The sequence below is a fragment of the Euleptes europaea genome, chromosome 6 (assembly GCF_029931775.1).
Source record: "Euleptes europaea isolate rEulEur1 chromosome 6, rEulEur1.hap1, whole genome shotgun sequence".
Classification (NCBI taxonomy): Eukaryota; Metazoa; Chordata; class Lepidosauria; order Squamata; family Sphaerodactylidae; genus Euleptes; species Euleptes europaea.
This window is the reverse complement of record NC_079317.1, coordinates 73,621,447-73,634,424: the sequence shown is the minus strand read 5'-3', so window position 1 is coordinate 73,634,424 and position 12,978 is coordinate 73,621,447. Positions and strand designations below refer to the sequence as shown.

The 12,978-nt window shown below is 45.0% G+C and overlaps 1 protein-coding gene across 1 annotated transcript in view; it reads right to left on the bottom strand.

The window, feature by feature from the left end:
- Window positions 1–6,822, bottom strand: part of SLC17A6 (solute carrier family 17 member 6) — a 63,553-nt gene extending 56,731 nt beyond the window's left edge. The window contains 2 exon segments of the mRNA XM_056851318.1: window positions 2,644–2,897; window positions 6,641–6,822. Coding sequence (XP_056707296.1) covers window positions 2,644–2,897; window positions 6,641–6,737 — 351 coding nt within the window. The 5' untranslated portion in view covers window positions 6,738–6,822.
- Between the last annotated feature and the right edge of the window lie 6,156 nt (window positions 6,823–12,978).

The window sequence follows — 12,978 nt, the reverse complement described above, 5'->3', positions numbered from 1 at the left end:
TCCCCCCCATCCGAATTCTCAAAACTCAACAATAATCCCCCATGCAGAGTTTTGAGAATTCAGATTGGGAAAATGTGTGTCTAGATAGCGGCAAATCCAAGGCAAAACCTCCCATGCATAAATGGCCTTGGCTGACAAAGACTTTTTTGGGGGGGGGGGGGCACCCGCATTTTGGAGAAGGCTTGCTAAAGAAAGATGTCGCTGGGCGAAGACTCGATTGAAGACCACAACACCCCCACCCCAATAGCTTTCGGACACAATTCCGTAGGGCAGTTTCCTTGATGACAGTTTCTCTCTCCCCCTCCTCCGTTTTAATATGACTTCTTTTTGGATGATTTTTTAAAACAAGACAAACGTGAACCATTTCATGTTTTTCATTGACAAAAGGGCGAAAACGCACGGGAGGTTTTGACTTGGGTTTGCCACTCTCGAAATGCACATTTCCCCCAGCCAAATTCTCAAAACTCAAAAAGAAACCCCCATGCAGAGTTTTGAGAATTCGGATGGGGAAAATGTGCATTTAGAGAGTGGCAAATCCAAGGCAAAACCTCCCGTGCGTTGTCGCCCTATATTTCTGTCACGGTAGACAAAAGTCCCCCCAATAAATAATAAAAATATGTATCTTTTTTAAAAAGCCTTGGTCTGAGATTCCAACAGGACACCAATCCCTCTGCAACCCAGCCGCTCTTCTCAGCCCCACCTTCCCGCCCACCCCATTTGGGGAGTTGCTGTAGATTCCCCCAGCTTCCTAATGACCTACTTCTTCCAGATTTTCTCTTTCCCCCCCCCCCGCCTCCCACCTGTCACGCGCACGGACCCACCCACGCACATTCTCTAGCTATCTCGCTCTCCCCCGCCCCCCAGCGCCCACCTCTTTCTCAATTAAAAAAGAAATGGAGCCGATTTTAAAAGCAGGCATAAAACCTCCCACATAAATTGTGTCCGGTTCATTCCAAACGCAGCCCGACAACAGCTGCTCCTTTTTTCGGTGTTTTGCTACTTGGTGTCCTATTATTAAGAATGCATTTTAAAAAAAAAATCTACCATAGCTATTTACAACACATGAACATATCAAGCTGCCTTATACTGAGAATCAGACCCTTGGTGCATCAAAGTCAGTATTGTCTATTCAGATCGGCAGCGGCTCTCCTGGGTCTCAGGCAACGGTCTTTCACATCACCTACTTGCCTAGTCCCTTTTACCTGGAGATGCCAGGGATTGAATTTGGGACCTTCTGTATGCCAACCAGATGCTCTACCACTGAGCCACAGCCCCTTCCCAGGCAACCCCAGGATGAGCTGCCTAATCTCACATGAACGCACATGAAACTGCCTTATACTGAATCAGACCCTTGGTCCATCAAAGTCAGTTTTGTCTACTCAGACTGGCAGAGGCTCTCCAGGGTCTCAGGCAGAGGTCTTTCACATCACCTGCTTGCCTGGTCCCTTGAACTGGAGATGTCGGGAATTGAACCTGGGACCTTCTGCATGCCAAGCAGAGGCTCTCCCACTGAGCCACAGCCCCTCCCCAACGAGGAGATAGACGCCCCCTCCCCCACCGACAGGTCTCAATTTTGCCAAGAGTATAGACGTGGCCAAGGAGTAGCTGCGCTCTGGGTGGGTGTCTGGAACAACTTGTTCGTCGGAACCAAATGTGGTGGGGAGAGAGCACGTAGATCCGAACTGCTGTCTCTTGGGTCCCTTGAATCACTAGACGTCAAACCCATCTCGACTGTGGCCCTGCCAGGCACAGCCACGGATAAGTGGGTTTACTTGAAATAAATGAAACTTCCTGTAAAGTAAATGATTGGAGGGCGGGGTGTAAGCCCCACTGGTTCGAAGAAAACGTCGATTTAACTTGGGAGGAGGATTTGAAAGCTAGCCAGGAGAGTTTTCACCCTGGTTTGCTTGTACCACAAGCAACCGCACTGGGGAGGGGCCGAGGCTCAGTGGAAGGGCAACTGCTCGGCACGCAGAAGGTCCCAGGTTCAATCCCCGGCATCTCCATTTAAAGGGACTAGGCAAGTAGGTGACGTGAAAGACCTTCTCTGCCTGAGACCCTGGAGAGCCGCTGCCGGTCTGAGTAGACAATGCTGTCTTTGACGGACCCAGGGCAGTGTAAGGCAGCTTAATGCGTTCGATCTGAGCAGGGGGATATGTAAAGAAACAGGCAACAAAAATGGGAATGGGGAATGGGGCCGTGGCTCAGTGGTAGAGCATCTGCTTGGCATGCAGAAGGTCCCAGGTTCAATTCCCGGCGTCTCCAGTTAAAGGGACTGGGCAAGTAGGGGATGCGAAAGACCTCTGCCTGAGACCCTGGACAGCCGCTGCCGGTCTCAGTAGACAATACTGACTTTGATAAACCAAGGGTCTGATTCAGTATAAAGCAGCGTCATGTAATGAAAGTGAAGAAAGGGGGGAGTGGGCATCCATGTATTAACCGCTACAGTTTCTCCTTGGGATTGGTTTTATTCTGGCGAATAAGGATGGCTGAACTTTCCTCAGATCTGGAAAGCAAACTCCCAACAGGCAGGGAACAGGTGGGCTGCGGATTTCTGGAAGGTGGGCCATGGGAAGGGCAGGTGGAAGTCACGCTGGTCGTCGGGGCCTGGCGCGCAGGGACGATCGCCCCGGGGTCCCTCACCTCTTTGACGATGATTTTCCCTCCTCGGTGGACGGTGCTGTTATTGACCATGTCGACGATGGCTACTCCCAGGTTGCAGCGGATCCCGAAAGAGATGCAGAAGCCCAGTCCGCTCATGATGGCGATGATGTATCTCCGGGGGAGCCCGAAGCAGGTGCAGTCGCACAACGGCGCTTTCTTCTCGGGCGGGTCCAAGGGTTTCCCATCTTCCGTCAACTCGATCGTGTCTCCGGGCTTCTGTTTCTTCTCTAGGACTCTGGCCAAGCAAAGGGGACAAGTCGGTCACGAGGGCGCCGAGAAAAAGCCGCAGTGAGGTTACTGCGAATTCCTTTTCGGGTCCCCCCCCCCCCAGTTTAAAAATGCCATGTACATTTTCTGCTTTGAAAAATGTTTAATCAGGTGGGGCTAAGACAGTTATAGATAGCGTTTACGGGCACGGACCAAGAATGTAATGCAATATCTTTTCCCATATGTCCCTTCCTGTTTCTGTATCCCCTAAAAAGCAAATAAAAACTTAATAAGAAAAGAAAAATGTTTAATCGGTGGCTTGATTTGAACCGGGTCTGCCTTAAGGTACACGCTGAAGGTCAAAGCTTAATGACCTTCTTGAAGGGCTGCGCGCTTCTGAGCATGTTCAGAGCGCAGATCCCTCCGCAATCAACCCCCAGCCACCCAGCCCCCCCCCCACACACACATCCGAGATAACACACAGGGCCTGCCAGCTGCAGAATTTGATTTAGGCTCGCAGAAGGCTTAAGCGTTCAGAGAAATCCGCATGGGTGTGCATAAGTGTGTCGCAGGTCAGCCAAAGGTTCTTTCAGTTCGTGTGTGTGTGTGTCTTAAGTGCCCTCAAGTTGCTTCCGACTCACGGGGACTATGAATCAACGTCCTCCAAAATGTCCTATCTTTGACAGCCTTGCTCAGATCTTTCAAATTGAGGGCTGCGGCTTCCTTTATTGAGCCAATCCATCCCTTGTTGGGTCTTCATCTTTTCCAGCTGCCCTCAACTTTTCCTAGCATGACTGTCTTTTCTATTGACTCTTGCCTTCTCATAATGTGACCAAAATACCATAGCCTCAGTTTATTCATTTTAGCTTCCAAGGTCAGTTCAGGCCTGATTGGATCTAGAACCCACTGATTTGTGTTTTTGTAGCAGTCCACGGTATCCCTAACACTCTCCGCCAACAACACATTTCAAAGGAGTCTACTTTCTTCCTATCAGCTTTCTTCAATGTCCAGTTCAGGTACACCTGCTTAAATGCATGCAAGACACGCCTGCATCGCCTCCCAACTACTACTGCAGAGACGCCATGTTGGAGAGCTCAAGGAAGAACAGAATGATCGCGAAAGCTAAACACGTTGATCTGGGGAACGGGCGTGACTGTTTTATAATGAATGGCCAACACTAGGGGGAAACGTGCAAACCTGCATCCCGGTGGGACACGTTGGGAGGGAAAGAACAGCGATTGGGAAAGACTGGCCGGGGTCTGCTTTGATCCCAGAGCACAAAATGGCTGTCTCGCACGTTCCCAGCAAAACCACTCCTGCAGTTCAGCCGCACTCCAGTGACTTGGCAAGTTCTCGCCTTTCACGCAATGCAATCGGACCTTTCTTTACTGCCCCGAAGAACACTCAACGGGCTTCATTCTGTGCATGTCGAAGCGAGGGCTTCGATCAGGGCTTCGGTGTGTGAAGCAAAAATACACAGATATCAAATATCGACCCCATCGATCTAACTTTAGCATTCTGCGATTCACATCAACAAAAACCTGTAGGGTTTGCATTTTACCCAACAGTTGCTTGGCTGCATTTCATACCGCGAACGGAATTCTTATACAAAGACGGGATGTCATTCAATATTGGCCATTTATGCATAGGAGGTTTTGCCTTGGATTTGCCGCTCTCTGTGTGCACATTTTCCCCATCCCAATTCTCAAAACTCAACAATAAGTCCCCCATGCAGAGTTTTGAGCATTCGTATGGGGGAAATGTGCATCTAGAGAGTGGCAAACCCAAGGCAAAACATCCCATGCATAAATGGCCAATAATGTTGCTCCATCCTTTAAGTAGCGCTGGTTTTTGTGCCATGAGTATTTGGAGGATTCGAAAGTTCTCCCAAACATTCCTTCACACTATGGTTTTATACTCGGGGTCTCATTGCTAGGAATCTCTCTCTCACCCACCCACCCCATTTTAATCATCTTGTACAGCACGGACGTTAACTCAGCGGAGAAAAAGAACAGCGCAAACAAATGCTTGTGTCCGGGATCAGGATCAAGCGCCTTTACGGGGTCAGGGTTATCTTCAGACGTTCGTTTAATACTGTTCCCTATAGTATTCTCAGATCCAATGGCGGCAGAAGAGATTAGCTCGCAGGTTCGTGTATTTAAGGGAGTAGGTTATTTCCCCCAATGAATTCAATGATGAACCTCCGTTTAAAATATGGGTTGAATTTATGCCTAAAACAACATAGCACCTGCCTCCCAACAAGTCCCATTCCATGCTTGTCCAAGGAAGCATCTGAGACAATAGACAATCATGTAAGATGGCATCTCCTTATTTCAACGATACTGAGAAACCCCTCCTCGTTTAGTCACCCCTGCTGATTTCTTATTTTGAACATCGACCAAAGAAAGAAACGCATGAGTGTGAAAAAGTAACATCTGATGTCAAAATTAATGTCAAGAGAGGACAATTCGAATTTGCCTTCCTCACGACCATTTCATTTCTAAAGCTCATGCGAAATCGAACATCCCTAGAAACGGAGCATGCCTAAGAAAAATGTTCTTAAAAAAAGATTTAAGCCCAGCCATTTGCTATTATTACATTTAATGTTTTGCTTCCTCTCAGGAATTTAAAGCAGCCCGTGCGAGGGGAGGGCGTGATAAATAGGTGGGTTGGTAGAGTGTGTGTGTGTTTGTTTTGGAAGAGCCAGTTTGGTTCAAACCGATATCAATGCATAACTTTGGAATTCTCAATCAGTTCCCTCTTCATTTCCTAAACATCACCCGGAGGTCGGCATACCATAACGTTTCCAGCGGTACAGCATGGCTTCCAAAGGAGTGCCGCATTGGTAGATTTCATTAAAAGGTGACCTTCCCGTGCAGGTATTGAAAGAATCTGCCACTCTGGTTGAAAGGGGGGGATGGCGATTGCTTTAAAAGAAGCTTTGCAAAACCGTTGAAATGATGATTTTGACTTTTTCCACTGCCTTCTAAGATACGATTATTTGGTTTATCATTTTGGATTTTTTGTCTAATTCAGAGCAAAGATCACAGTACTTTTCGATTCTATTGGCATCGTCTATAGGCTGCTACTCAGGTTTAGAGATTTCTTGACGATGAGAAACCTCTGCTTTTGAGGCCGTGATATAGTTTTATATATCATTCAGGGTAGATTTAATGGAACTCTCTTGGTCTCCACTGTTCGTGTGTTCCAGAGAGAAGTCATTGGATTATCAATTATGCATCTCCATGTTTTTCTTCGCCTGAACGGCGATTACACAGGGGAATGGGTATTCCGAGTGGAAAACCATATTTTTGTTGTGGGGGTGGGAATAGGAAACTTTCCTATAAATACATTGCAAAGTTAAAACCAAATAAAATTTTAAAAAATTCAAATGCAAGGAAATGTGTAGCCTTGGATTTGAAGTTCAAACTACATACAACTGAATTAAAGAGGAAAACTCCCAGTTAAGATTGCGATCTAAGAACTCTTATTTGCAAACCAAATACATTCAAACCAATAGCTCCTACTTCAAAACAAACGTATGCACGCAGGGATATTAAATCTTTAAATATCCTAAACATTTTGGTGCCATTTCATTTCAGTTACAGTTAGCAAAATCCAAAGAGCCCAAAGAAAACTCATAAATAGGTTTTAATTTCTCCTCAGCCAAACGTACATACATGCATGTATATAATTATCATCTTCTCAGAAGTGGCCGGTCCTCTTAGCGCCACAATATCCCCAGTACACTGTTCCTGACCAAGAGAACCTCTTCCTTACCTGTAGAGTTGACCAAGCGATTTCCCAGCGAAATTTTTCAGCCCCTCCTTGCCAGGGGTCAGAATCCTTTGTTTTACGGACTCCATTCTTGTAAAGGTTCGTACTGGCGTTTGCTTGGTTAACTCGAGCACTCTTACAAACAGCGGTGATGGCTCATATCGGGATCATCTCTAACTTCCCCCCCGTAAAGTGGCTATTGGTGTGTATCCAGATAAAGAGGTGAGAGTGTGTGCTAGAGAGAGAGAGAGACGAAGAGGGAGGGAGGCAGAGAGGGAGAGAGGCTCTCTGTGTGTGACTGGGGGAGAGGGGAAGCGAAAGAGCGAGAGCCAGAAAGAGGCGATTCAACGTCTACATGCAGCCCACGGATTTCCTAATGGGAGAGGGGACTCAACTAGACCGTCTTCTTAAGAGCGCAAGGTCCACGAGCAAAAGTTGTCATGGCTGGCTTGAGCGAGGCAGCAGGCTTGAACGGGAGTCCAACGAATCAGATAAAATCCCGGTTTCGTCTCGACTGCTTTCCTGCGCTTGGGCTAGGAAGAGAGCCGTCAGATACAGCAGCTTGCCAGAGTGGACGCGTGCAAGCCTCCCCGCCGCCCACCTGCAACCAGTTTAAGCGAACCCCTCGCTGATGGTTTTGCAAACTCTGGCACAGGGGCAGAGCTAGCATCACTAGCGTCCGACTCATCGGCCACTTGTTCCGGGGCTTGAAAGAGTGATAATGTAAAGTAGACTTGGCTGTCGAGGCGCTGCGCGCGCTGGCGGCTCCCTTCCACCACCCCGGTGGCGCCCGTGCGCGCCGGAGGGAGTTCAGCACCACGGACAGCGCCTCATGAGCCCAGCAGGCGCCCGGGGTTTCTCAGCACCACGGAAAGCTCCATCGGAAGCTTTCCCTCCACCAGCAAGGTTTCTAGGGGAATTGGGCGGACTCGTTCCCACCAAGTCAGGGAAGGACGGATGCCATGGAAACCAACCGGGAGCCGTCTCAAGGTCCCTCTCCAGGTTTTCCAGAGAGCAGCGCGCGTCTCCAAGAACACGGGGGTTTACAAGACGCTGACAATTAACTTTCGGGTTTCCATGTCTGCCCCTCTTTCCTGACGCATAGGCTGACCCAGTTGCGCAGTGCAAGCGCCATAGAGCAGTTCAGGAGCGGTTGCTGCAGTATAACCTCCCCCCTGCCCAATATTTCCTGCAAAGGAAAGATACAATCTCTTCACACACACACACAAAAACCCCAGTGAAACCGGGCTTGTAGACAAACCAGACAGCAGCAACAGAATTTTAGCGAAAGCTGTACTACAGCGCTGGATAGATTTATATCTCAGATTACATTATTTGTATCAATCGGAATCTGTCTGCTACAAATGGGAAATACGATTAAATATTAATCACATGGAATATGTTCGAAAACGGACCAATGTTATCGTTAACGTCTGATTCCTTAATACATATAGTTGCCTAACGTTAATATATTGATGTTCATAAAAATATATTCAAATTGTATTTTTCAGATGAACCTTATTTATTTTATGGTGGGAAGACTTTGATGGCTGCTCTAGAAATTATAGTTTGGTGAGACTGTGAGTGAACATATTATCCAAAGGGTGGTAAGAATGTATATATTTCAACAGTCCCATCAAGCACGTTACTGTTGATCATTTATTTTGATGACATTATGATAATTCATTATTATTCAGATAATTTATTATAATTTCCTGAAAAGCAACTATATATCTTTAAATGCAAATATTGTACACTAGATATGGATAATTTTATTCAAAGCATAAATATGGGGTCCACACACATAATTACTTGATCAAATGTGTGCCCCTGTTGCTATGTTATAAATACACCATTGTCCCTGTGATTAAAATATTTTACTAAGGATGCCCTCTGGTGGAAGGCAATGATGTTTTATAATTAATTATTATCATGATACTGTGTTTTACTGGCCTTTAGTGGAGACTTTTTTCCTTGAGAATGAATTACATTACAATGACATTAGTATATGAACATGAAATATGTATTTAGTAAAACAGGGTTGTAAATTATAACATATTATACATAATAGGTTTAGCATTTTAAAAACTAAAGTCTGTGTTAGCCTTTATTCTCCTACAGAATTCAATATCTTTACATGTTCCCTTCATTCTTATTAATTCATTGTTTGTGACATTTTAAGAAAATGTTTTTCTGAAAAGGCTAATGAGTAATATTGATAAAATGAGCTATACATAGCCTCTGCCTAATTTTTAGGGCTATCACTCAGTTAAAGAAACAGTTATCGATTTCATCATGTCATTTTAATTGAATGCATCAGAATACATTTGCACATGGATAAAACGATAGTTCTGAAGAATATTTATTTTCAGATAACACATATACATATCACAGCAGGCTTCCTTTTAGAAGAGGAACACTCTGGTGTGGGGTATAAAAGTGAGAATGCCTCTTCTAAGTGGTGCCTACTGCCTGCAGTATTTTGTGAGTGTGCTGCATGATTAATTGGGAAGTACTTTTTTAAGCAATCTAAATGTTTTAATAGACGTCCAGTGTAATCCTAAATAAAATACTCCCTTCTAACTCCATTGAAGTCAATAGGCTTAGAAGGGTATAACCCCAGTTAGGAATGCACTATCCATACTGCAGTTCTACTAAATGTAAGAAATATCATGCCTATATTGTAATTTTAATGGTTTATTATTTATGTCCATTAGTGTACATGTTGTTTTACATAGTAATTTGACTAGAGGCCAGTCCCTGCTCCAAGAAGCTTGCTTACACTCTGACTTTAGATGGAAAGAGGAAATCAACAAAGGGAAAGGACATATACATTTCCAGCCATTCACAATCAGAATGGTACTGCTGTTGCCAAGTCTGTTACTAGCCTTGCTCCTGTTCTTATAGAAGCAGCCTAACATGCAGAAATTAAGTGTGTGGCTGAATCTTTCCCTATCACTTTGTCTCCATGCTAGGGAAAGCTTTGCCTGTTTGATAGCTGGGTGTTCAGCTGATGTTATTGCATACATTTTAAAAAATAATGTCATGTAGCTGAAAATGCATAGCATTTTAATGAAGTGTTTGTGTTCTGAACAGTATGGTGTCTTTTTAGAGTCGTTGCCTGGTTATGGGTGTGCAGGGGTGACTCAGTGGTCTCTACTGCAGCTAGAGTTCTGGACCACTATGAAGCGACTAGTAATTGTGATATCACTGCCATAGTTTCAGGTATTGGTTGGAAGTGAACAAATCTGCCTCAAAAGCAGCCAGTAAGAATGCAGTTCCCAAGGAAGCCCACAAGTTACTGCAGAATGATAGGGTGATGGAGAGAAGAGCCTGAGGCATCAAAGACCTGCAGTTTGCCCTGTACGTGCCATCCTACTTTTCAGAGGAATATACGACATTCTGGCTCCAGAATCAACAAACTTTCCAGTGTGAAAAGGGATTTCCTCTGCTATGAGGTTGCAGGGACAATTCTTAAGCATCTCCTAGTCAATTGTGTTTATTTGCTTGCTTGCTTTAAAATAATTAACTGTAGAGCACACCAACAGATCTAGTAATTAATCTCTAGGTCATATTGATTTGTGATAGTTTTATAGTTAGGTTTAGAGTTGCCATATACTCTTGGGCTTTGTTCCAGCTCTAACAGCAGATCAAGTTGCAGAAATGCAGGATGAGAAGTTCTTTCCTAGCATGTAGAGAAGAGAATGGGGGACATCTGCTCTGTTCTAGTCTTGCACAGGATTGGGACAGTAGACAAAGAAACTGGCAAACCCATGGCCTGGATTCTGCAACACAATCCTAAACAGAACAACACCTTAGGTAAAATCATGGCAGCAGAGAGAGGGAGATGCAGGTAACTGATTTTTAATCTGTATTGGGCAAGTAAAAATAACAGGGAGAAAAGTGAGGAAAAAGCAGACAGCTTGAGAAGGCAATGCAAGATACTAAATTTGGGGATGAGATTGAGCTATGATTAACTGGGCAGATATATAAGCACTTGGGGAATGAGCACTCAAGATTCCCAGTAAGTCATCCCATTTATGCTAAATGTGTCTTCCCTTGGTCTAGTCTTAGAATCCATCCCTGATGTTTGTTATGAGTGTTTAGTATCTCCAGAGGGTGGGTAGTGATGGAGGGAGCTCAGGATCAAGGTTTCCTTCAAAGAGGGTGAGGGTTGGTGTGAGGAGTAGGGAGGATGGATTTGGGAAGGAAGGTTTAGGGGGGAAGATAGTGCAGATTAACAGTGCAGAGAAGAAAGTCCCATACATTGCCTGATCCTGCTGCACAAACTTGGAAGTTGTGAAGGAAGAATCCAAAAGGGAGATGTCCTTGGAGTGTCACTGAGGGTGTGAGAAGTCAGTGGGTTCCAAAAACAGAAGAAGAATAATTGGTTTTGATATGCTGACTTTCTCTACCACCAAGGAAGAATCAGACCAGCTTACAATCACCTTCCCTCCCCACAACAGACACCCTGTGAGGTAGGTTGGGCTGAGAGAGTATGAATAGCCCAAGGTCACCCAGCTGGCTTCATGTGTAGGAGTGGGGAAACAAATCCAGTTCACCAGATTAGCATCCACTGCTCATGTGGAGGAGTGGGGAATCAAACCCTGGTTCTCCAGATCAGAGTCCACTGCTCCAAACCACTGCTCTTAACCACTATGCCACACTGGCTCTCAGGCTTCCCAACTGTGGGGTGCTGTGGGATATGGGGTCTTGGTTTGGCCAATACCTGTGTGTTCCACCTTGGTTCTGTGATGGAGAGTTACGCACAATGGGGACCCAAAACCAGCTTAACACATTGTTCTCCCCTCCTTCATTTTATCATCACAGCCACCCAGTGAAATAGGTTAGGCTGAAAGTGACTGGTCTAATGAACTTCTATGGCAGAGTGAGGATTCTCACCTGGATCTCCCAGATTCTAGTCTTACATTTGAACCATCACCACTCTGTGCATATTTAAAACATCCATCAGAAATCATACATCAAGGAAGAATTTTGCAATCAGGCCATCACCACTGTTAAGAAACTGAGTCCCTTAATGTCGTTTCTTGTTCTCTTACACATTGGTTCAGGCTTCAGGCCTACAATAGAAATGTTTAAGTTGGAAAACAATTGTGCTTTTGTCTGAGATTCAGCAAGCTGTGACCTTTTGCAACTGAGATAAGAATTCAGATGCCGGGAGGAGGCAGTTTCTATCCTGACTCTTCTCTAGTCCGAGAACAGTGGAGCCACATTCCATCTAATTAGTGAAGATGAAATCATGAGCCTCGACACCTGTGAGAAATGGAAGGGCTTAGCTGCAGATGAGCTCCCACCACTCCATCTCATGCCCACCCCCTGCAAGTAACTGGGTTACATAGTTCATTGACATCAACAGCCATGGATTTGATTGGTCATATGAGCTCAGGCCTACTCAGACTCTTGGCCGTAAAGCTTAGCATTTTCAGTCTAGCATTGTTCTTGGTGCCTGCCTTATTCATGGCTCCTTGTTCCAACCTTGGACCTTTAGATTTCATACCTGCTTTATGGGTCAGTCAGGCTGTCTATCCACGCCGACTCTTGGAAAGATTGAATGCTGGAGGATTTTAGCTGGAATGGAAGGGTAACATCTGGTAATCTGAACTGATGCTATTACTGTGTAGTTAGCCCTTTTGATTTAGCCTTTGTTATTTTAATCCCCACTGTTCACTGTTCTTTTTAGGAATATTCTTGCACAATTTTAATAAATCACTTTAATTATATCTCATAGTGTTTTGTCTTCAGGTGTTTCAATCTGATTTCAGTACCTAGGCCTACGTGGCTACACCTACTAGGTTAATTGTTTTGTGAAAAAAATGCTGCAAGTGGTCTACCTTGCAGGGGTGACTTTCTTGACTTTAATACCAGGAAGGCTGGAAGGTTGCCCCTTGGCTTCTGGCTGTTTGGGTAGTGAAAGGGGGCTCGTGGCAGCTACTAAGACTGAGGTGTGAGGACTCATATTCAAGGGTTTTGTAATTTTGTGTGTTGCTGGCCCATTCCAAGAATCCCTTAGACTAGGGGTTCTTGACATCCATAAACACCATATTTTTTGCAAATGAGCCAGTTCCTGCATTCATCTCTTCAATTACTGTGTAATGAGTCGTTAAATTCTCTCTGTTTGAACTAATCTAGCATATTGAGACAGGGAGCTGGAAGGAACAAAGATAAGCTAAAATTGTCTCTTCAATGACTTGGGATTTTCAAGAGTCACATGTCATCCCCTAAAGTATCAGATTTTCATTCTTGAACTTCAAATTTTTTATAGGTTGGTTGTGCTCAGCCCTGAACAACAGATTAAAATGAGGAAAATGG